The 25,000-nt window shown below is 41.2% G+C and overlaps 1 protein-coding gene across 1 annotated transcript; it reads left to right on the top strand.

The window, feature by feature from the left end:
- The first annotated feature begins 9,991 nt into the window (after nucleotides 1-9,991).
- On the top strand, nucleotides 9,992-24,994 carry LOC109430466 (serine/threonine-protein kinase Tao). Its single transcript, XM_062861233.1, has 12 exons — nucleotides 9,992-10,304; nucleotides 10,403-10,551; nucleotides 10,739-11,321; nucleotides 11,616-11,789; nucleotides 11,848-12,059; nucleotides 12,127-12,277; nucleotides 12,342-12,464; nucleotides 12,527-12,643; nucleotides 12,713-12,886; nucleotides 12,957-13,178; nucleotides 24,344-24,462; nucleotides 24,536-24,994. Exons 1-12 carry the CDS (start codon nucleotides 10,131-10,133, stop codon nucleotides 24,657-24,659), a joined length of 2,322 nt encoding a protein of 773 aa, XP_062717217.1. The 5' UTR covers nucleotides 9,992-10,130; the 3' UTR covers nucleotides 24,660-24,994.
- Nucleotides 24,995-25,000: the final 6 nt, after the last annotated feature.

Below are 25,000 nucleotides of genomic sequence, written 5' to 3'. Positions count from 1 at the left end.
TGGCTCTAGCATCATTTTGGCTAATGTTTGACGTTTGGTCACTACCGCCACCTAGTTATGAGATTGCGAAACATTGGCATTGATTGGCGGTTTGATTGGCATTGAGCGATTATGTTCTCGTGACCACTATTTAAATGGTTCCAATTTGTTCGTGATACGTCTGTTTGTCTGTGCATTGGTTTCTGGTCACCATTTCAGTGGGTTTTTTTAGTTAATCGCTATTGAAATTAATGTCGCCGAATTTCCGAGAACGTATTTTAGCAAATGAAACCTTGGATGATTAGTGCATAAAATAATAAATATGCATATGGTGGTTTTTGAATCTACAAGAAATCTGTTATTTCATTATACTTATTAAAAGGTAAACTACATATAGCCTACAGAGAACAGACATTTAAGCACAAAAAACAGACGTTTAAGCTCGAATAAAAATACGTCGAAATCGTGTGTAAAGGATTTAAGTGTACCTCAACGCCACCAACGGAGACTGCCTCACATATTAAGTCGATTTGACCCCACGATGGCAGTGTTCATCGTTAAAACACACTAGCCCACAAAGCGACACGAGCACCAAACGGCCAAAAACGGCGAGCACTCGAAACAAAAATGACAACACAACAATGTAAGAGATGGGATGCTAGCACCGCGAAACGGGAGCATAACCACATACTCTGATATGACCGTTACAAAGTTTTACACAAGGCAGAAAGCGAAGATAGACGTCTGGATTTAAGCTCGAACAAAAATACGTCGAAATCGTGTGTAAAGGATTTAAGTGTACCTCAACGCCACCAACGGAGACTGCTCCACATATAAAGTCGATTTGACCCCACGATGGCAGTGTGCATCGTTAAAATATACTAGCCCACAAAGCGACACGAGCGCCAAACGGCCAAAAACGGCGAGCACTGGAAACAAATTTGACAACACAACAATATAAGTGATGGGACGCTAGCGCAGCGCAACGGGAGCATAACCACATACTCTGATATGACCGTTACAAAGTTTTACACAAGTCAGAAAGCGAAGATAGACGTCTGTTCTCTGTGATATAGCTACTTAGTCTAATATAATCGATAAAAATACAGTCTATCACAAAACCATTCAATAACCGCTCTGTTGTATTTGCTCAAAAATGCACTTGTTGAATACAGTACCAACGTAATGCTGTCTCAAAAGATCGAATGTGCGACATAAACAGGTTAAACCCCTCCCCAGTACATTCTGCATAAGTGATAACGCAACATATCAATATGGTACGATCTCTCTCTCTCTCGTTTGTCGGGTGAAGATCACTGCGTCCAGATTTTAGAACTATTGTGATATACCCTTTTGCTGTGAGGAACGCAAGTTAGGGCCTGTCCATAAACTACGTAGACTCTTAGGGGGGGACGGGGGGGTCTGGCCAAAGTCTACGCTCCATACAAATTTCGAAAATTTTGTATGAACAAAAGTCTACGAGGGGGGAGGGGAGAGGGGGGAGGGGGGGGGGTCTGAGATGGCCGAAAAAAAGTCTACGTAGTTTATGGACAGCGCCTTATCTCAGTAACATATTTGTCACTGAGATACCTTGGTATCGACTGAACTCAAGACCATCTATTATTGATGAATAGAGATCCTGAGTTACAGTATGTGACTCCCCCATTCTGGCGAGACTAGCTTTATGAAGCCAACCACGTCCTTGGGAGATAAGATCCATATGTCAGCAGGCCCTAAAAAGGGCTTGCTGAGAACTTTGAACCTACGTTGGGTGAGTGCACTGCAATAGCAGAGGATGTGTTCTGATGTTTCCCTCTCCTCGTCACAGAAGCGGCAATTTGAGGTTTGGATTGCTCCGATCTTTTGTAGATGGTATCTGCAGGAGCAGTTATTAGACCGGTGTAGATGTTGAGATCCCTTTTGTTGAGACCTAATAGTTGTTGGGTTTTCTTGGGGTTTATCGTTACGAGCCTTTTAGATTGGCTCGTATGGGGAAGTGCATTCCAGTTTGATGTGATTTGACTGACCATATATTTGTTCAGTTCCATTTTTACAGAGCAGTCTGAGATCCCGCAGAAGGGCTCAGGGCCAATGAACCTTTCATTAGATCCATTTCTGGCTAGCTCATCAGCAATCTCGTTTCCCTCTACACCCGTATGTCCTGGGATCCAATATAGGTAGACTCGATTGCGTATGGATAAGTTTTTCAAAGCCAGAATGCATTCCCACACTAGCTTTGAGTTACAAGTGTAGTTATTAAGCGACTTAAGTGCCGCTTGGCTGTCAGAGAAAATACATATTTTTGCAAACCTATACTTTCTCCTCAGGCATAATAACACGCATTCTAATATTGCATATATTTCCGCCTGAAATACTGTGGGCCACTGTCCTAAGTGGACAGAGATTTTTGTTCTAGGGCCATAGATTCCGGAGCCTGTCAGATTATTTATTTTCGAACCATCTGTGAAGAAATTTATAGAGCCTGTTGGAACGCTGGGTCCACCTCCTTCCCACTCCTGGCGGGAAGGAATGAGCACATCGTAAGGTAAGTCATAATTGACTACCGTTTCCATCCAGTCACTACAAATTCCTATTGCGGGATTTATGGCAAATTCATTTAATATGCTGAGGTGACCCGTAAGGTCTCCCGACAGCAGCGTTTTTGTTCTCTTTAACCTTAGAGCACTTTTTTCCGCTTCCAGCTTTATGAATTGATCTAACCGGGGCAGGTGAAGCATTGCGTCTAGGGCCAAAGTGGGTGTACTACGAACTGCACCAGTGATCGCTATGCAAGCGGTGCGTTGGATTTTGTTGAGCTTCGCCCTTGCAGCAGCCTCATTAGTTTTAGGCCACCAGACAAGGGAAGCGTAAGTAGTCCTGGGACGAACAATGGTTTTATATATCCACACGATCATACTTGGTTTTAGGCCCCATCTTTTACCCAGGGTTTTTGAACAAACCCAAAGCGTATTGAGACCTTTCTGCACAACTGATTGAAGATGAGAGTTCCAATTCAGTTTTGCGTCGAGTATGACACCTAGATATTTTACTTCGCTTGAATAAACTAGTTGTGTATGATTCAAGAAAAGGGGTTTCAGTTGGACCTTCCTCCGTTTGGTGAAAGGGATAATGGAAGTTTTTGTAGGATTTATGCCTAGTTGTTCCTTATGACACCAGGAAAAAGTGTGATTTAGGGCAGATTGCATTCTTTCCACGATAACACTTTCGAATTTGCCTCGTACAATAATGACAACGTCATCAGCATATCCAACCACTTCGAAGCCTCTTCTCTCTAAGCTGTCTAGAAGCTAATCCACCACCAGTGACCACAACAAAGGAGAAAGTACTCCGCCTTGCGGACATCCCCTTGTTGCTTTAACAGTAATGTATGAACCGCTAACCCTACGTCTCCACTAGACAGAAATGTCTTGCCATTTTGCTGCCAGAAAGAGAAAACGTAACAGAAATGATCAACACCGCTGCTTTCCATGCAAACAGCGAGAGAACATTTCTGTCATGACATATCTGTCCAGCAAAATGGCAAGACATTTCTGTCTAGTGGAGACGTCGGGTAAGCTCAGAGGAGATTTTTCGATTAGCTAGCATAGCATGTACCCAGGTAACAATGCATGGGTCGAATTTTCTCCTCAACATTGCTGACCCTATAGACGAATAAGAAGCGTTATCGAATGCGCCCTCAATATCAAGAAATGCTACAAGAGCAATATGGTACGATGACTTTTATATTCTGGACGGGAATTTTAAAATATATTTTATAAGTTTACGTTCGAAAACAAAATTCATAAATTTTGGACTGTTCCGCAACCATGCGTCTCCATTACAACTTTTTTTCAAAAAAGTAAATTTTTCGTTCTTAGCGCAGTTTTGCGCAGACAGTGACGTATATCCCCAAAAACTAGACAAGATTTGGGGTTAGATGCAACACACCTGATCGTTCCGAACTGTTTCATTAAAAAGTACTAGATCAATGTAGCCTGAATTTATGATAAAAAAAATCAGTAAAAGTTACATTTTTGGAATGGTCTTAAAAGACAACAAATGTAAGCTAAGATTCAGATTGAATGTTGTAATGCTAAGGTTAAATGTATCCCAAAACAATAAAAAAAATCATGGATTTCAATATCAGCTATGTATATGTTACACATTGCGACATTGAAATTATGGTTTGAAATTATGCTGATAAAAACATATTGTTCAGTACATATTTTTTCAACTTTAAAAAATTCCCCTGGACTTAGAGTAGTGTGCGGTAGTTCGGCAGCAGCAAATTTTCGCGCGCTCGCTTTGCTAGATTTTTGCGATTTCTGGACGAACATTTGAAAAGGGCTTATCTGCTTTTTGTAAACAAACATGTTTTTGTCTCTGTAGGGCCCATCTGCATCCACCCACGCACATCAACACCCTTAACAGATAGCTTGAAGAACACTCTTTCTGATAAGGGTGTTGACGTGCGTGGGTGGATGCAGATGGGCCCTACAGAGACAATAACATGTTTGTTTACGCAAAGCAGATAGGCCCTTTTCAAATGTTCGTCCAGATTTGTTTTTCTTCTCTGCGGGGCTCCGACGACGGGACGAGTGTGCGCGCGCCGTGGTTGAGTCGGTTCCGAATTTTCACTTCCCCTTCGACGCTAGTTTCCAGTACACTTTTAGTTGATAATAAATATTTTCTTTCATTTTTTGCATTTAGGGGTAGGCGGGGCAATATGGACACCCTAAGGTTTTTGTCAACTTTACCTGGCAAGATGTCAAAAAAGTTTAGTTTTTTGATACATGTATCCTTTTAAAGTCTGTTTAGCATCTATTGCATAAGAATGCTCATGAAGAAAAATGATTTATCCAATTCAAAAAGTGTTATGAAAAATGTTAGTTTTTCATGACCGTCTTCAAGCATACGGGGCAGAATGGACACCCCCATGGGGCAATATGGACACCATGAGACTTTTACGAATTTCGTACATTATTTACACCTATAAAGTCATTTCATTACAAAACAACTATTATGGATGAATAATACGCCGAAGTAGTTCATTTTTGTTCAGTTAATTTAAATTCAGGCTGTTTTGGATAAAGCTTCGTTTTTGTCGGCATGTGCAGCTGTGCCTAGAACAACTATTTTCCACTGTTGTCGTTTTTTGACGAATTTGTTTCACTCTATGTTTGCTATAGTGAACTTATAACCGAAAATATACTGAAATGGAAGAATTTGGTTGGTTTGTGATTTAGGTTATATTTTTCCCTTGCCGCTTCTTTCAAAAAGGTGAGTGTCCATTTTGCCCCGGCAGCAGAAGATATTTCCAAACTCGATTTTTGATATAATAAAAAAGACAATATAAACATGTTTAGCATGTAGACACTGCAAAACTACTTGCATGGGTTCTATAAATATCAGGTTTCAATCGACCTGCAATAAATTAATCACTAAATCTTATTTTAGATGGTGTGAAAATTATAATTTCCATGCACAAAAAACGGAGAACGCAACTTTTTCGTGTAAAATCAAGTATAATTTTAATTTCGAATGTTTCTGTCCTGAAACTACGTTTTAGACAAATGAACTATATTCACCGACGAACCGACGTGACAGCTAGAACAAATAAATTCAAAATTGTTGTCCGCGACGCCATGATGAAAAATAGCCGAACACTATCGCCACCTCTATAACGGCTCGCGATGATTTGATAGCTCGACACCGAACCCCCGTGTGTTCATATACGAAACGGTTCGCGTCTGCGCTGATTTGACAGAAGCGATCGCTCGCTTTGGTGGTCGACCGTTAAATTTGGGGGGGACACTTTTGAATCACCACTGTCACGTCGGTTCGTCGGTGCTATATTCTCCATTCATTAAAAGTTTAAAAAAGTTCGCATATTTCAAAATATTGAGGGTGTCCATTCTGCCCCGGGTGTCCATAATGCCCCGCCTACCCCTACACAAAAGAGTGAAAAATGTTAGTTCGGGTTCGCCGGTCGAGAAAAAATCCGGGCGCCGACAAGTGAGTCGCGTTCAGTGTATTTCTGTGTGGAATAGACTAAAGGTTTCTGCTCCCTAGTGGAGTGGAGACGCGCGATAGAATTTTCTTTTTGGCTAGTTCTTGCGTCGAAAAGTGGTCGGTTGTTAACGGCGGTTTGTGTATATTGATCCATTGTCAAATCATATCACCAACCATAGGTGACTCCCGGACTGACAATGTACCTTACCCTACTAACAAAAAATTCCTTCCTGAGACAAACGTGGAGATGCAGCGATTCGCGGTCTTTTTAACAACGTTTGTCTTACTAACATTCCCTTCCATCCTTGATGACCGTAAGGACGTGGCCGGCGCCGTTATTGACCTTATTAAAGTTGAGAGCTCTCGACCTGTGTACATTGAGAATAGTAAGCTAGTCCCAAGCCCTATTCATTGGTTCCTTGTGCAATTTCGATTGCTCTGGTCAATCACGGAGTAGCAACTACGAATTGTGCGGTCATCATGCTCATGCTCATGCTCAAAAATTCCCCTGGACTTAATTTTGATTTGATTGATTTGAAAATTTGGATTTTTCTTAGTTGAAGTATTTATAACAAAAGAAAAATATCAAAGCAATGAAATTTTGAGATGAAATTTTGAGGTTTTGTCCGGCCTCCGGCCACTGTGCGTCGTCTTAGGCAGCGTCCATTTATTACGTAACGCTAAAATCGACATTTTTTGACAACCCCCCCCTCCTTCCTCCGTAACGCTTTTTTGTATGAAAATCCGAAAATTTTTGTATGGACCGTAACGCTCGGGCATACCTCCCCTCCCCTTAGAGCATTACGTAATTTGTGGATGGCGCCTTAGAGGGACCAAGATGAATGCTACGATGCCCGTGAAAGACACGTCTGGACAGTTGAAACGCTGGTTCGAGCACTTTGGAAAGCATTTTCAAGTGTCGGCCACGCCATCAACACCTCAGCATGATCAGCCAAGGGTTCGACGCGTTACCCGTGTTAACACCGAAACACTTTCAGTGCATGAGATAGAAACAGCCATCCGTAGCATGAAACCGAACAGAGCTGGTTTGCAAGCCGGCTTTGTAAAAGTATCCAAAAAGGGTGACCTGACTGTATGTGATGATTGGCGGGGCATCATGTTACTGTGTATCGTTCTCAAAGTCCTATGCAAAGTGATCCTTAACCGGATAAGGAGAAGATTGACGCAACTCTCCGACGGCAGCAAGCAGGATTCGGTGCCAGACGACCCTGTGTGGAATACATTGTCACGCTCCGTATCATTCTGCAGTAAATCAATGAATTCCCAGAGTCTCTCTGGTCTAAATTATTGATTACGAAAAAGCTTTCGACCGTCTCAATCACGGAAATATGTGGGAAGCCTTCAGGCGCAAGGGTCTCCCTGAGAAAACCATCGGCCTCATTCATTGAAGCACAGTACAGAGCATTTTCGTGCAGAGTTCTGCACAACGGTTTGTCCGTTTTGTCCGATCCCATCCGGGTCGTTGCTGGAGTGAGGCAAGGATGTATACTATCACCGCTACTGTTCCTCATCGTAATCGACGAGATCCTGGTTGGTGTGATTGACCGTGAACCAAATCGTGGATTGCTGTGGCAGCCCATTACCATGGAGCACCTAAATGACTTCGAATTGGCTGATAACGTTGCTCTCCTAGCTCAAAGGCGCTCTGATATGTAGAGCAAGCTCAGGGGCTCTGTGGTGACGAAGTCTCAACAATGAAATCGAAGGAAGTCGATAGGAATTTGACCTGGTTCTTTTACGTTGACCCTATGTACCCCAGGGGTGCTCAGGATACATTAGTAAGGAGAGCTCTTTCAAGGTAGTTTATGAATCCATGCGACTATCAATATGACATTGAAAAGCACGTTCAAGAAACCTGAGAAACCTCCCAAGAAAACTACGTTTGAGTGAGTACCGTCAAACGGGGTGACTTGCAACGGCGGGGTGACTTGCAACACTTGATGTCTTCTGTCTATGTTTATCAACAAAAGATAAAAATCGGACTTTTACATACCAAAACTCAGTTGAACTACAAAGTGCACATACTATCTGAGTAGTAGCCACGATTTTTACTTTTATGAAAATATTCATAAATTTAACATTAGTCTCAAAAAGTAACAAAAACGTGAGCCGCAAAACGTTGCCTGCAAAACAATGAAAACAAATTTTCCCAAAAATAATATTCTATATGCGAATTCTATACATGTAATGAGCTATTTGAATTTCCATTGTAAAAATATTACAATATCTTTGTTATATTCATATGTTTTGAAATATTGTACCTAGACGGGGTGACTTGCAACACTCATTTTCTTAACAATTCAAAGTCCAGAAAAACGAAATATTGTTGTTTTACTAATAATTCACCAGCAGAAGTCTGAAGGAAATTAACAATTAGTAACTTGGTGTTTTTGGACCCAATATTTCCATATAAAAAATCACAACTCAATTTCCTATGTAAAAACAAATGCAAAAATAAGTATGTCAGCCCAAACGATATCACAATAGTAGCAAGAATACTTATCAAATATGCTTGAAACTAAAAATTAATATTTACGTGTTTGAAAATGGATTTAAGCTGAAAAATTTTGCAAGCCACCCCGTTTGACGGTACCTACTTACTTGAAAACGTACAACACTTCGTCTAAAAGAATCACTGTGGACATCCCAAATTGGGTGGTGTGTTAGTTCATGTGTATTCAATGTTAGCTTGACGAACATCACGGATGTGATAAGCGACGATGCGTTTCAAACATTTCAGAAGGAACGATGTTAACCTGATCAATTTGGAACTCTTTCATTTTCCAAACAATACACGCACCCTTTTGGGATTTCATACCATAAAATACCCCATTGAAAAACTAGAAAAGAATAACTACTCAAAACATTTGAAATACACAAATCGTGTTGGAGCAAAATAGGACAAACCCGATTTGCTCTTGCAGATGTAAAGGAAGTACAGCTCTTAAGGGCTATAGTTTCTATAGTAGTATAGCATAGTATGACATAGCTGGCCGTACACATCCTGTAGCTACAATACAATATTAGGTACACAAAACCTCACAGACTGCATTTGTTTTTTTTAATTCGCTTTGGAGGAGAACGTGAGCTAACCTAGTGATACTTAAGAACGGTCCGATGCAGGAAAACAATTGTATGGATTTTTTCATTGGAACTTGTCTTTTGTCTCAGTCTATTTTTTTCTTCAAATCATTTCAATCCCTCTCTCTCTCTCTCTCTTCTTGGCGTAACGTCCTCATTGGGACAAAGCCTGCTTCTCAGCTTAGTGTTCTATGAGCACTTCCACAGTTATTAACTGAGAGCTTCCTCTGCCAATGACCATTTTGCATGCGTATATCGTGTGGCAGGCACGAATATACTCTATGCCCAAGGAAGTCAAGGAAATTTCCTTTACGAAAAGATCCTGGACCGACCGGGAATCGAACCCGTCACCCTCAGCATGGTCATGCTGAATACCCGTGCATTTACCGCCTCGGCTATATGGGCCCTATCATTTCAATCCATCAAACCGTTTTTGAGTTATATTTTTTTGAAGTTGGGATTTTTTTCATATGCTTTTCTTAAAAGTTAGGTGAATAGAGCAAAATAAAAACACATAAAAAAATAATAACAAATTTTAAATTACAAATTTTCAAAAAGAAGCTTACACATGAGCAAAATTTTATTTACATTGAAGAAGGTCGTTTCTTGTGAATACAATCAATGGTTGTTAACCCAAAATAAAAATGTTTGATGGTGGTTCTTCAACAGTGATGCAATGTTTATCGACTCAAAGTTAACCCTCGAAAAGCGTAATGCAATGCCTACAAATCTCTAAATGCGTGATCTTTATCATATTCTTTTCAATTTAGGACAAACATATGTCGGTTTATTTGATTGTCGCAACAAATGCAGGTTGCGACATTGTAATTATTGTTGCGCGGTGGTTGAAATTTGATTCAATGGATATACATAATAGTTTACAATTTCTTTAACATTCTTGTATTTCCCCTTTGCTTCACAGTGACATCAAGGCGGGCAACATCCTACTGACCGAACAGGGTGTGGTGAAGCTGGCCGATTTTGGCAGCGCGGCCATCAAATGTCCCGCCAACAGCTTCGTGGGGACACCGTACTGGATGGCACCGGAGGTGATCCTGGCCATGGACGAGGGCCAGTACGACGGCAAGGTGGACGTGTGGTCGCTCGGTATCACCTGCATCGAACTGGCGGAACGGAAACCTCCCTACTTCAATATGAATGCGATGTCTGCGCTGTACCACATTGCGCAAAACGAGGCTCCTTCGTTACAGGTGGGTCCGCTCGCTGCAGATTGAAAGATGCGGCGCGGGTGCTGAATTTATGACGAGACAATAATGTTGTTTGATGTTTTGTGTGTTTCCTTCCGCAGGCTCCAGACTGGTCCGATATTTTTCGGAGTTTTGTGGATTTTTGCTTGAAGAAATCCCCGAATGAGAGGCCAAATTCCAGTAAACTGTTAACCCACTCGTTCATGACGAGGATACGATCGCCAAATGTACTGATTGATTTAATAGCGAGGTTGGTACTGATGTTTGTTCAGGGCAAAATCTGAAATATTTAAATCCTCATTGCTGGGGTTTTGTTCAAAGACTAACAAGTTGTTGTTTGTTGGTCATACCGTGCAGATGAATGTATTCAGATTTGGTTACGTATATTCCATAGAAGCGGTGTTTTACTTGAACATGTGTTCCTTTTCACTTTCCAGAACTAAAGCTGCCGTTAGGGAATTGGACAATCTAAATTATAGGAAGATGAAGAAGATCCTAATGGTGGATTCCTGCGAAACCGAAAGCAATGTCGGCGATGCGGAAGATACACCGGATGAGCAGATTGGTGGTGATAGCAGCAAGAGTAATAGTATAACCTCGGAACATTCGTTACATTCGGTGGATCACCATGGAGGCGTGTTGCGAAATCCATCGAGGCATCGGATACCGGGCCAAGGGCTTCCGCCGATGCACAACAACAGTATGAACAATTCAGGTGGTCGCGATGGGTTGATGGTGGGCGACGGTCTGAATCGACTGAGTCTGGGTGTGAGTGGGGGAAGCGGTGGCAGTGGAATGGGCAGTGGGGGACTCGGAGGAAGTGGCTCTGGGTCCGGTAGTATGGGTGCTAGCATTGGGTATCAAAATTCGTCATCTAGTCCCGTTGTACCTCATCATCATCCGCATCATAATCACGTGCCGCAGGCGGCAGCGAATGCGGTTGCCGAGCACGGTGCCAACAATTTTGCTACTATTAGGACAACCAGTATTGTGACGAAACAGCAGAAAGAGCACATGCAGGTGAGTTGACTGAAACATAGCAGAATGAAATAATGGCAAAGCAATGGGAAATTTAAGCATTGGGATAGAATAACAGAAAAGGAAAAATATTAGTTTGTTTGAAATACCTAAGTACCAAAAGAGCAAATTATTTTGTTCCATAAAACAAGAAAAGCTCATAAATATCAAAACAAGATATGACAACCAAACATGTCATTACATATTTTGATTTGCCACCTCTATCCGGGTGATTTGCGGTGAACACCACCCAGTAAGTGGGCGTAAAAATTGACCTTATTCTTCCCATTCGAGCAGGAGGAAATGCACGAACAAATGTCCGGCTACAAGCGGATGCGACGGGAACATCAGGCAGCCTTAGTGAAATTAGAAGAACGGTGCAAGGTCGAAATGGAGCAGCACAAAGGAGCATTGGACAAGGAATATGATCTGCTATTACATAGTTTCACTAGGGATTTAGATAAACTTTCGGTAATGGCACAACAACTGTTTGAGTTGAAACACATTTTATTCATAGAACTATTTACAGGGCAAACATCAACAAGAAATTGATAGGAGGATAAAGCAAAACAACGTTGCCGAGAAGAAACTGTACAAGGAGATATCGACGCGGCAAGAAGGCGATCGCAAAGCGTTCGAGTTGCATAAAAAGAAAGAATATAAAGCAAACAAGGAACGATGGAAGCGAGAACTTTCGATGGACGACTCGACTCCGAAGCGGCAACGGGATGCTACGCTACAGTATGATCCATTGGAATGTCAACCGGCCATGGCCAGATCGTTAACATGTTCTAACTTTTGTTTTCAGATCCCAAAAAGATAATCTGAAGCAAGCGGAGGCTCAAGAGGAGCAGCGAATGCTGCGAGTACAGAAGAACTACATCGATCTGGAGATGCGAAAGTTCCGGAGGAAAAAGATGGTACTTCTGCACGAGCTCGAGAACCAGCTGTTACGAGATGTAAGACCGACCGATCAATGTTTAATATATTTCAACAGATTCAACAAGATATTTTCTTCAACAGGAGTTGAGCAAGAAACAGCTGCAGCTGGAACAAGCCCATGGCATGCTAATAAAACACCATGAAAAGACTCAGGACTTAGAATATCGACAACAGAAGAGTGTTCACGCTCTCCGAGAAGATCAGGTAAGTTCGATCCAGTGTTTCAGTACAATTCAAATTGATTACAATTGCATATCCATCTCTAGATATCAAAACAACACGAAAGTGAGCTGCGTAACCAAAAGGAGTACATGGACAGGGCGGAGCGGGAGCTGTTGAGGAGGCATGCGCTGGAACTCAAGCAGCAACCGAAAAGTCTGAAGGTAAAACGCCTCTCTTGTCTCCAATATGGAGCTGTATCGCCCCATATTGACAACATTTTCTATTCACAGCAAAAAGAGCTCCAAATACGCAAACAGTTCCGGGAAACGTGTAAAACCCAAACGCGTCAGTACAAGGCACTGAAAGCTCAAATCCTGCATACGACGCCTAAGGAGGAACAAAAAGCTGTGATAAAGAAACTAAAAGAGGAACAACATCGGAAGTTAACGTTATTGGGTGATCAGGTAAGCGTTTTTTCGGCCCTCGTATTTTTTTCCCCGAAAGGTATTGACCGCTGGACCTTCGCACTTTCAGTATGAACAAAGTATTGCCGACATGCTGCAGAAGCAGAGTTTGCGGCTAGACGAAAGTCAGGAAGTCGAATGCCATCAGCTGAAGGATCGGCTACAGTACGAGCTGGAGATCCTGACGGCGTACCAGAGCAAGAATCGGATGCAAGCGCAGGCGCAGCGGGACCGCGAGCGGAAGGAGCTCGAGGATCGCGTCAGCGTGCGGCGAGCTCTGCTGGAGAGTAAGGTAGGTTGTGAGATTAGTAAAGAAACAAGTAGTTGGTTCGAATGGGTTGGAACTTCGTTCTGAAGATTCTTAGCAAACTTTTATCCGGGATTTCCATTCAGGAATTTAATCTTTCGATTACTCAAAAATGCAATCTTGGTTTTCTTTAGTAACTCCTGTTAGAGATTCCACCCGTTTGCCTTCTGTGGATCTCTCCAGATTCCTTAATGAATTTCTTAAAAAAAAATCTCCAGGAAATACTTCAGGGAACAGGATTTGGGATCCAGAAATTTGATCTTAAATTTCTCCAGGAACTTTATCAATCCTGAATATTTCCTATAAGGTACTCTTGGTGAATTTCTTGAAAGAACTTCTGAAGTATTCCCAAAAGGAACTTCTGAAGGATCCCAATAGATTCTTGGATGATTTTTGGAATGAACTTCTAGAAGATCTCCAGAAATAACTACTGGAAGATTTCAATAAGAAACACCAGGTGGACTCCCAGAAATACTTCTGAAGGATTTGCAGGAAATAACTCCTGGAACATTTCTACTATAAGGAACACCAGGAGGGCTCTCATAAGCAACTTCTGGAGGATTTGCAAAAGGAACTCCTGGGGGATTCCGAAAAGCAAGTCCTGGAGGACTCTCAAAAGCAACTCGTACATGATTCTCAGAAGGAACTTTTGGAGGAAACCCAGTAAGACACATCAAGGAATGTGAAAAGGAACATGTGAGTTAATCCGAGCAGGAATTCTTGAAAAAACGGGGGTGTCAGAAACACTTTCTTTATCCTATTTTGCTTCAGAAGGGATTTGATAATTTCAAGCATGTTTTGAAAACATACTTGTTTGCAATTTTGCTACAGGGTATATTCCCAAATCTTGGCGGGATATTACTGAGAAGTTTATTCCGAAAGTGGGTCGTGCGTCGTATGAAGAAGCATAGAATTTAAGACCTATCAGTTTGACCTCTTTTCTTTTGAAATTCTTAGAACGCATTGTCGATCATCACATCCGTGATGTTCATCTGACGAATGTGCCTCTTCATGTGAACCAGCATGCTCACCAATCTGGAAAGTCCGCTGTGACTCTTTTACACAAAGTTGTTTACGATATCGAGAAGGCATTCGCTCAAAAGCAATCCTGCTTGGGTGTTTTCTTAGATATCGAGGGTGCATTTGACAACGTGCCTTTCGATGCCATATTGGAAGCTGCACGGGGTCATGGTGTTTCTGCAATGATTTCCAATTGGATTCACCAAATGCTCAAAAACCGACATCTCTTCTCGGCATTGCGTCAAGCGGCGATTAGGAACTTGAGCATTTGTGGATGCCCCAAGGGGGAGTCTTGTCACCGCTTTTGTGGAATCTCGTAGCAGATACGCTATTGAGGCAACTCAATAATAGCGGGTTTCCTAATTATGGTTTTGCCGACGACTACCTAACATTGTTAGTCGGTATGTGCATCAGCACCCTTTTCGACCTGATGCAAAACGCTCTTCAAGTAGTTGAGCGTTGGTGTCGCCAGTATGACCTTTCGGTAAATCCGAGTAAAACATCTATTGTTCTTTTCACGGAAAAGCGAAGCCGTAATGGTGCTCGACCTTTGCGTCTCTTTGATTCTGAAATCAATCAGTTATCCAATCAATTGGTTATCCCGATCGGTTTACCACTATCCAGACGTATCTTTCCCAGGGATCGTAGCACTTACCTTATTCCCACTAAAGTGACGTTAGCTATGGTAGAGGAGCCGAATTTCGCCAGTGTTTATGCCTTTCTCGTCTATATGAACGTTTCACTGAATAACGCTGGAATTTCTTTGTACTTCTGGAATTCCTTTGTACTTCTGGCCCCCGAATTTGAGGGACTGTCGGGCTCGTTTGGAAGTTAACCATCAATGTTAACTTCGTTTCCCGATCAGCCTAGATAGCTGTGTAGTGTCGCTAGCGGTTGTCTCAACTGGCTAAGAATAACACTACGGACCGCCCGATCCACTGGTAAGAGTCCACCAAACAGGTGACTCCTAATTCATGGTTTTATGCGGCTTAATGCTTACCATGCCAAAGAATGCATAGTTAGGGGAGTCTAATAAAAACCTAACCATAAACGGAGTCCGTGGAGAATTGGGGCGTCCTCCACAGTATTAGGCCCTTTCTGCGCTAACCGGAGCAATAGTGAAGTGGATCTTGCGTTTCTCCGAGATAATCAGTTGCCTTAATATGAGGTTAAATAAGGGCGGGATTATTCAAAGGTTGTAAATTATCTTACATTACTACCTACATGGGTTCGCTTAACCTTTCAGTACTCGCGCCAATTTTTGTAACGCGAGCAGTCGCACGTTGTACTTTGTACAACACCCATACATTCTGAAATATCTAAGGATTCTGATTGTTTAGAGAAGGAATGTCTTTGGAAAGTTGTTGTAAATTTCATGGACTACTTGATGCTGAAAAAGTTGATTCGTAATACGTCCACTAGGTGGCGCCAGTAAGCAATATCATGTTATATCTTATATCTCAGGATCCTGATGTCTTAGAAAGATGGTGTCTTCGGCAAAGTTGTTTGATAAGTCAACGGCTTACAGATTATTGGCCGTTTAATTGGAAATTCCACCACTAGGCGGCACTAGTGAGCAAATAAACTTTATATCCTATGTATATCGGGATCCTGAAAGATGGTGTCTTCGACAAAGTTGTTTGGTAGGTCAAGCACTTACGGATGATTCGCAGTTTTATTTGAAATTTCATCACTAGGCGGCGCTAGTGAGCAATTTCATGTTATATCTTATATCTCAGGATCCTTATGTCTTAGAAAGATGGTGTCTTCGGCAAAGTTGTTTGGTAGGTAAATGGCTTACAGATTATTGGCCGTTTAATTGAAAATTCCACCACTAGGCGGCGCTAGTGAACAAATAAACTTTATATCCTATGTATCACGGGAACCAGATAACTTAGAAAGATGGTGTCTTCGACAAAGTTGTTTGGTAGGTCAAGTACTTACGGATGATTCGCAGTTTAATTTGAAATTTCATCACTTGGCGGCGCTAGTGAGTACGCAAATATTATATATTATGTATCTCTGTACCCTTATTACTTAGAAAGATAGTGTCTTCGGCAAAGATGTTTGGTATATCAAGGGCTTATAGATGAGTGACAGTTTGATTTCAAATGCCACCACTAGGAGGCGCTAGTGAGCATGTAAATTTTTAATCTCATGTAGTTCAGGATCCCGATTAAAAAGGCACGGGACACCGTCTTCAGCCAGAGGCTGTACAGACTGAACAGAACTTAACACTAGACCATGGACACGACATACATTACATGCACCAGTGGATAGCATGGTGCGGTTACACGCTTGGTAACGCAAACCGAACGGCTACGAAGCTCCACTTTACTCAGACAGATGGTGTCTTCGGCAAAGTTGTTTGGTAGATCAAAGACCAAATGGAGGAAAAGTTACCTCTCGTGCCGACCTTCTAAAAGATCGAAAACTTACAGATAGTTGTCAGTTTGAATCGTAATTTCACCACTAGATGACGCTAGTGAACATAAAAAATGTATATGCAATAGTTCTCAGGATCCTGATTACTAGAAGAGAGATGTTGGGGTGGTTTCGGCAAAGTTGTCAAATAGGTTAAGTGCATTTGGTTGATGGGTCGTTGAAATCAATATTTCGCCAGTAAGTGGTGCTAATGAGTATGCAAATTTTATATCTTATATATCTCCGAGTCTGATTACCTGGGAACAGGGTACGAAAAACGGATCACACCGAAATACAAACGCTTTGTCCTAAGCGGTGCATGTCGGTAACAAAGGCGCTCCGCAACAAACGCATGTCAAGCGATGAGAGCAATAAAACAAATATCGCTTGCCGTGCGTGTGCCGATATTTCGACTTTTCTGCTGAAATTTTCGACCCACATCATCGAATTCATGAGCATTAAGACGAATTAAGACTCTTTCCATCCTCAGAGTCGAGTTTCAGTTGTAAAACAATGCGAAAATCACGATGTGAATAGAACGAGACAAATATTTCTACCGTTTTTGTTGTGAACAAACTCGGGAGCGATTTTGTCATTATCTGCTAACGAAAAAACAAAGCGTTGTTGCCGTGCCTTCTTTGTTGCCTATTTTTCGCTTGCGGTGCCATATTTTGCGTACACTGCCTGGGAAGTTGATATCTTTGGCAAGGTTGGTTGGTAGATCAAGGGCTTTCAGTTGATTGACCATTTGATTCGTGCTTCTGCCACCAGAAGACGCTAGTTGTAAATTTGCAAAAGCATGAACGAGGTGTAAATTTTTATACTTCCGAAAGTTTGCAAAATTTGAAAATTACACAACTAGTTGATTATAATTTGTTTAAATTTGCACTTCGTTGATTAATTTGCATGAAGTTAAAGCGCTTAGTAAAATAGTCAATATCTGACCGTCGTATTTCAGTATGCTCTATCTTAAGGTTGTCAATGTCACGGGATAAGTACATCCATCCTTTATCCATCAAGCAACAATGTAGAAGACATCATCTTTCTAAGTAATCAGGATCTTGAGATATATGAGGTATGAAATGGGTATTAGCGTGAGACACCAAAAGACATTTTACTGTGTACACTTTTTGAGTTCCATTTTGGTCCCATATCAACTGTGCAAAATTTCAGCTCGATCGGAGAAACTATATTTTAGCGCCAGCCATTTTAAGTTTTCATACGATTTACTATGGGGAAAATCACTTTTTCAAAGAAAAATCGCCACAGGTTGCCCCTTAACTTCTAAAAATAAATCGATGAATGATTTCTATTGGAAATTTTACGAGGAATCAACCCTCCGAAGACCGCAAAGCGATCTAAGGCATGTGGAAAAAGTTATTGATTGAAAACCGAATGGGATGCCAACGCTGTTTAACATGTGAGGAATAACAATAAATAATAAAATCTCGTCATTTTATCGATCGGGTGAGGCTTAATAACTTTTTCCACGAACGTCGCATCGGTTTGCGGTCTTCGGGGGTCTGATTCCTCGAGAAGTTTTCTACAGAAATCATTCATCGACTTATTTTTAGGGATCTAGGGGTGACTCCTAGCGATTTTTCTTTGCAGAAGTAAAATTTCCCCATAGTAAATCGTATGAAAAACTAAGAATGGCGGGCGCTAAAATATAGTCTCTCCGATCGATCTGAAATTGTGCACAGTTGATATGGAATCAAAGTGGAACTCAAAAAGTATGCAGGAGTTAGAGTTTTTCCATTTTTTGTATTTTCCCATATAAACCGTGTACCAGGCTAATGGGTATGCTCACTAGTGCCACCTGGATGTGAAATTACACGTCATATTTGTTTTCATCAGTTAGTGTTTGATCTACTAAACAACTTTTCAGAAGACACCATCTTTCTAAGTAGTCAGGGTCCTGAGACATATGAGTTATAAAATTTGAATACCCACTAGCGCCACCTAGATGTGGAGTTTCAAATCATACGGCTCTCCATCAGTTAGTGTTCGATCTACTAAACAACTTTGCTGAAGACATCATCTTTCTAAGTCATCAGGATCTCGAGATATATGAGTTATAATATTTGAGTACTCACTTGCGCCACCTGGATGTGGAATTCCATATCATACTTGTCTTCATCAGTTAGTGTTTGATCTACTAAACAACTTTGCAGAAGACACCATCTTTCTTAGTAATCAGGGTCCTGAGATGTATGAGTTATGAAATTTCAATGCCCACTAGCGCCACCTAGATGTGGCGTTTCAAACCAAACGGCTCTCCATCAGTTAGTGTTTAACCAACCAAACAACTTTGCCGAAGACACCATCTTTCTAAGTACTCAGGGTCCTGAGTTATATGGGATATAAAAATTACATGCTCACTAGCGCCGCCTATCGGTTGAAATCTGAATTTCTCAGATCACCTCGCGAAGGCCCTTGATATCCCAAGTAACTTTGCCGAAGACACCATATTTCTTGATTTTGAAATACACTAATTCACATTCAACTGTCTATCTTATCTTAAATGTAGTACGTTCTTCATATTGCGATTTTCTATTTTCCGCATTATAAGGAGTTATACTGTTTTCAAAAAAGGTCTTATAATATTCTAAATAAGATTCCTGTAGAATACATTTGGGGTTGACATTGATAGAACAGATGGTTCCAAAGTAATAGTCGATAATTCTCATGTGTTGTACAAAGTACAACAGCGCGATTAACGGAAGGTTAATGCGTTTTCACCATTGGCGTTTTCCAATTGATACCGATTTGGTTTGTCGTTGATTGTTCCTTTTTGTGCTGTGATTGTGAAGAGTGTAATCCTGTCTAGTTTGGGTTGTGACGACGTCTAGGAAACCTCAGATCAATTTTCACCGTAAATGGCGTGCATAGCCGAAGTGGCTCTACTTCAAAAAGTTCATTTTCATAAGGTAACTTCTGTATAGGTTACCTTGTGAACCTAGTTTTGCTTCTTTCATTACTAATGAAGTGTCGTGCTTCGAGCATGCTATATCTTAGAATAACGTTAACAGTATGTTTCAACCTTTCCTTATGGATGCCTTCAAGCAAGCTCTTGTATTCAGCATCTTTTTGTTGATATTTGGCAGTATTGCTACGATGATTACGTGATCTGAAGTAGCTCAAACAGTAATTTAAGATGCTTCAGTTTGATGGATTACTTAGGTATTACAGTTCATGGATAACTTAACATAGAATTGCACCTAACCCAACTCTCATGAGCAGAATTTGTCATGAGTTGACTAATTGGCATGTGTCAGATGATGAGTCAGATGATGACCTTCTTTGGACTTTTGAGTGTTCCTTCGCAAAATTTGCGTATTCAGGCGTCCCTGCTAAACAAATGAGGGAACCTGTACTTATTGGTTGCGACCACATTTTATGGATAACTCGCTTCCATTGCTACTCCAAGAGAGTCTCATTGTGGTTTTGTACCTACAATGGCCTCCATTGTAGTATACCATAACTATTGCTTTGAAAGAAGCTTGTCCTCTGCGGTCTGTGCGGATCGCAAGAGGTATTCCCGAAAGGAACTTTGATCTGTTCAAGTTCAAAACATCTCCGGATAAACCATTCTTTTGTATAGTTACGAATCTCTAGCTTCCGTCTCGAGAATTGTTGCTATATAATCGACTTAGGCCGATGCAAATATTATATTTCTTTTATGTCCGAGACCTCTCATCGGGTACGAGGGGGGGGGGACAAAAAATAATAAGGAACAAAAAAATAAAAACGAAAAAAAAACTATTGAAAAATTTAAAATTACATCCACTATTGAAAAAATATTTTTTGCCTATTGAAAAATTGTTGCTTGAAAACATTTTTTCTATTGAAGATGGAGTCATGAGCCGCCATGTTTTTTTTTTCGCCCCTTCAAAATTTCGGGATTTTTGAAGGGGGGGGTGACATAAAACAAATTAAATATTTGCATCGGCCTTACTGGGCCCGAAAAAGCTCTGCTTACTTGAAATCTCCAGGAGCAAATGGGGTTTTGTCCTATTTTTCTCCAGAGGGATTTGAGTATTTCAAACATGTTTTGAACTCTTGGAGATTTCTATTGGGTATTTTCATGGCGTGAAATAACTCCATAGTTTTATCCCGAAGGGGTGCGTGCTTTATACAATGCAGGAATGAGTTCCAGATTTAGGGTTACCTCGTTCTTTCTGAAATGCTTGAAACGCATTGTCCATTACACATCGTAACAAAAATTAACTTTTTGTTTGTCTCAAGAGCAAACTTATGTGTCTCGGAAGGATTTTGGGCCGCTGAATCCAAATCCGGGCTCAGATTTGCTCTAACACGTCACAATTTTGAGCTATACCTCAATTTATAGGGCAAAATATGCGATATTGGGCTTTTTTGACTGCAAGCCATTAAGCAAGGAAATATTTTTTTAAGCCATCAAAAGGTTAATTGGTCAATTACCATCTAAACTAACGACTCATGCAAAATATTACGTTTTACCTTATCAAATTTGATAGATTTAAGCATTTTATGTTAGTATGAAAACTTGCATGCAACTTTTGGAGGGTAACTTGTATGGGAATTATCGTACCTAACATAATCGCTTAAAACTATCAAATTAGATTAGGTAAAACGAAATATTTTGCATGAGTCGTTGATTAAGATGTTGGTTGACCAATTAACCTTTTGATTGCTAAAAAAATATTTCCTTGCTTAATGGCTTGCAGTCAAAAAAGCCCAAAATCGCATATTTTGCCCTATAAATTGAGGTATAGCTCAAAATTGTGACGTGTTAGAGCAAATCTGAGCCCGGATTTGGATTCAGCGACCCAAAATCCTTCGGAGTCACATAAGTTTGCTCTTGAGACAAAAAAATGTTACGCTGTGTTATCATATCTGTGATGTTCGTCTGGCTAATATGCCTATTCATGTGAACTCACATGCCTCCCAATTCGGATTATCCACAATGACTCTTTTACACAAAGCTGTATACGATTTCTAGAAAGTACTCGCTCAAACGTAGTTTTTGCTTGGGTGATTTCTTTAATATTGAGGATGTTTTCGACGACGTGCCTTTCAATGTCATATTGAAAGTCGCATGACATCACAAGCTACCTCCAATGAGCTATGGGCTCTCTTAAGAGCTTATGCGTTTTACAGTGTCCTTTTCAGGGAACTGATTGAACCCGTTGTGGTAGAGTAATGCGGGGCAAAAGTTCGCACCTAACAGACTTCACAAAATAACTATTGAACGAAGAGAAAATAATATTGTTTTTCTTCGTTAAACGGGTCCCTATCATGTTGCCTTCAAAACGTAGTACTAGATTTTTTCGCGTTCCTTTTGTAGTTTTAGTAATACAATTTTTAAAACAAGTACTCCAATGCGAACTTTTGCCCCATAGTGGGGGCAAAAGTTCGCACTATGCGGGGCAAAAGTTCGCACCTTGTACAGGGTAGTTTATTGGTGTGATGTTCATTTATTTCATGTTAATTCATGTTCATCTTTTCACTGTAGCCATGAAATCTGTTTCTTTCTGTTCTTAGAATTACGACCCAACTGGAATACGACCTGGTGCTCAGCTTTTGTATAGAGTGTGTTTTATGAAGACTTCCACAACTATTAACTAAGAGTTGTCCTTTACAGCGTTACTGAAGTTGTCAAAATACATTGTGGGGTAATCATAGAGATACGTGTTGCACAAAATGCATGAAAAAAAAATTAAATATGCAGCAAAACTGTTGAACGGGACTGCTATCGAATCTTATCCACGTCAGTATGGTGATGGATTATAACTGTGAATTTACAAACTAAGCTATGAAAGACCCCGGTAAAGTAGATTAACATAAGACCTTCAGAAACATACGAAAATACACGACGAGGATGACGAAGAAACTGTTTTAAAATGTTTTTTAGTCATTTTCATTTATTAATTTAAATGCGTGAACATAATGTTTGCTTTACAATCAATCTTCTTACAAAACTAAGTTCAGACCCTCTGTCGCAACGATTTCAGGGTGCATACTACTCATATTATGCATATATAGTAGTTTCTATACGAAATTATCATTGCTTCAAAGATTCTGTAATTATATTCATGTACTAGACTCAGAAATCTAGTGCGAACTTTTGCCTCACAGCTACTGCGAACTTTTGCCCCACTGTCGAGGTTTTAACAATGTCCCTTTCTGCAAGAAGCACTAGTAGTTTATTGTTTATTCGAGTGCACCTCGCGAACTACTATGCAATAACGAATCTCCGACATAAAGAGGTTATGAGATTCTTCTTCTTCCTGTTACTACAAATTCTTATTCCAAAAGGTCCAAAAATTCTATCAAAACCCCTAGAAACACATTTTTTCCCATAACTCTGCCAAACCATAACGAAATCGTTCCAAATTTTATTGACGAGTAGCTGACCTGATTATGTGTCGAACACATACAGATTTGTTTGGGTTGTTAACTCGTGCTCAGAAAAAGACCCACTGCGAACTTTTGCCCCGTGCGAACTTTTGCCCCGCATTACTCTATGGACTATGAGCTCTCTTTGCGCTTATGCGTTCATTCCCTCTTCTAGGGTACTCCTTCCTATTTCATCATCTTTCCCTATCCTAAATCCCACCCCTTGTCCCATTCTCCCCCAGGTAAAGGATGAAATAGGCTTATATGTATGACGATGGTACAAATGCACCAAATGGAGGATAACGTGCCTCTGGAGCCGGCCTTCTGGTACCTGATAGGTTTGTCTTGGGTTCTTGATGACCCATTTCCCCGAATCACACCCTTCTTTATTTCAAGTTCTATTGCTCATCAGACCTGCTGAAACACTTCTGAATGAAGAATGGTAATATGCCTCCTTCTTTCCATTGCTGCTCGTCTTTCTAGAACCAAATGGACCCTAACGACTTGTCAAATTATGATCGGTTAACTTTTTGAGCAACCTAGTCAACAGGATCACGAACATTTTGTGGCAAGTGATCATTTCGAACAAGAATGTAATGTATATTCTTTTGGGGGAAACGGGTCATCCGGGGATCTGGCTTTCGGGGAAACGGGCTATTCGGGGAAACAAGGATCGGTATATTCGCCTCACTCCATTCATATTCACTCCTCTTTGCTGAAGCGAATCGAGAAAGATGCAGCAAGCGGATCGTCGTGATCAAACACGCAACCCCATCACCAGTGGGAAGCGATGAGCTAGCTGCTTGACATGTATATTCGTTGCCATTCGTCGCAGTTTGGATCGCAAGCGAATGAATGAATGGCGAATGGTGAAGAATGCTGGTGAGCGATCGAAACGGCTATTATCATAAGTAGAAGAGAATTTCTGCATGTAATGCATACATTTTTACTGTATTGTTGCTGAAATGCTAGATTAACAAAGAAAATAATTCGAAAACATCAAAAATTCGTCTGCACAATATCAATTGCATCACTCACGAATCACATTCGCTTGCGATGCGAATATGGACGAATGAGTAATTTCCAAGTGTGGCTTCCCACCATTCGCCGGAGTTTGTTGTCGTCGCTGACAAGCATACACACGAACTAAAGCGACAACCGTTCGCTGCTGACTGTCTTCGAATGTGGAAGAAGATGAAAAGTGGGAATCAGGAACCCTGCGGGGAAACGACCTTCGGGGAACCGTCATTCGGCAACACAATCTTCCCATTTATTTATAACTCTCGAAACTAATACAATATCTCACCATTCTTCCCTTTCCGCAGATGGAAACCGAACTGCAACAGTTCAACCAGGAACGAGCGGAGCGGATTCGCTTGCTGCGGGAACGACACGAGAAGCAGCTAGAGGCATTCGACGAGGAATCGGCGCGGATGGGCTTCAGGTACCTTGCAACCGTATTCGTATTTAATTTGAAGCAAGCACCTAATCCAAATATTTTCCTTTGTGCTTTACAGTGCACTGGCGTTAGCCGAAGCCTCGAAGGAAACCTACCCGGACGAGGAGGGCAGCCTGTCCGGGTCGATGCTTAGCTTGGCCCATAGTAACAGTTCTACCAGCTTTCCGGCCGGTTCGCTATAGCATAAATCCCGCTGCACCCTGCATACGCTGTCGTCCAGCCACAACTCGATGTAGTTGGTCAATGGCGGCAGCCAGCGGATTCCAATGCCAGAAGGAGTCGAGCACCATGGTGGTGGTGGAGTGGCAAGGTGAGATATTGCTGCCTATAGTTGGTTGAGTATGTGTAATTTTACTTGTCCCGTCGGAGGCAGGACGGTTCGGCGAAAGTGGTGATGAGTGGTGAATCCCCAACACGGGACGGGGTGTTTAATGGTTTAATGTTTGTTACATTTGGATTGTGTTTCTCTTGAAAAACAAACTTCCGTTTATGCTACTCAACAGTGGTGGATATCCTGTTGAGC

This window comes from Aedes albopictus, chromosome 3 (assembly GCF_035046485.1).
Source record: "Aedes albopictus strain Foshan chromosome 3, AalbF5, whole genome shotgun sequence".
In the NCBI taxonomy this organism is placed as follows: Eukaryota; Metazoa; Arthropoda; class Insecta; order Diptera; family Culicidae; genus Aedes; species Aedes albopictus.
This window is presented reverse-complemented; position numbering and strand designations above follow the sequence as displayed.

Coding starts and splice junctions, on each gene's coding strand:
- LOC109430466 (XM_062861233.1), top strand. CDS start 10,131: ATGGCACCGGAGGTGATCCTGGCCATGGACGAGGGCCAGTACGACGGC. Junction 10,552..10,738: donor CTGATTGATTTAATAGCGAG/GTTGGTACTGAT, acceptor TTCACTTTCCAG/AACTAAAGCTGCCGTTAGGG. Junction 12,278..12,341: donor AGAACCAGCTGTTACGAGAT/GTAAGACCGACC, acceptor TTTCTTCAACAG/GAGTTGAGCAAGAAACAGCT.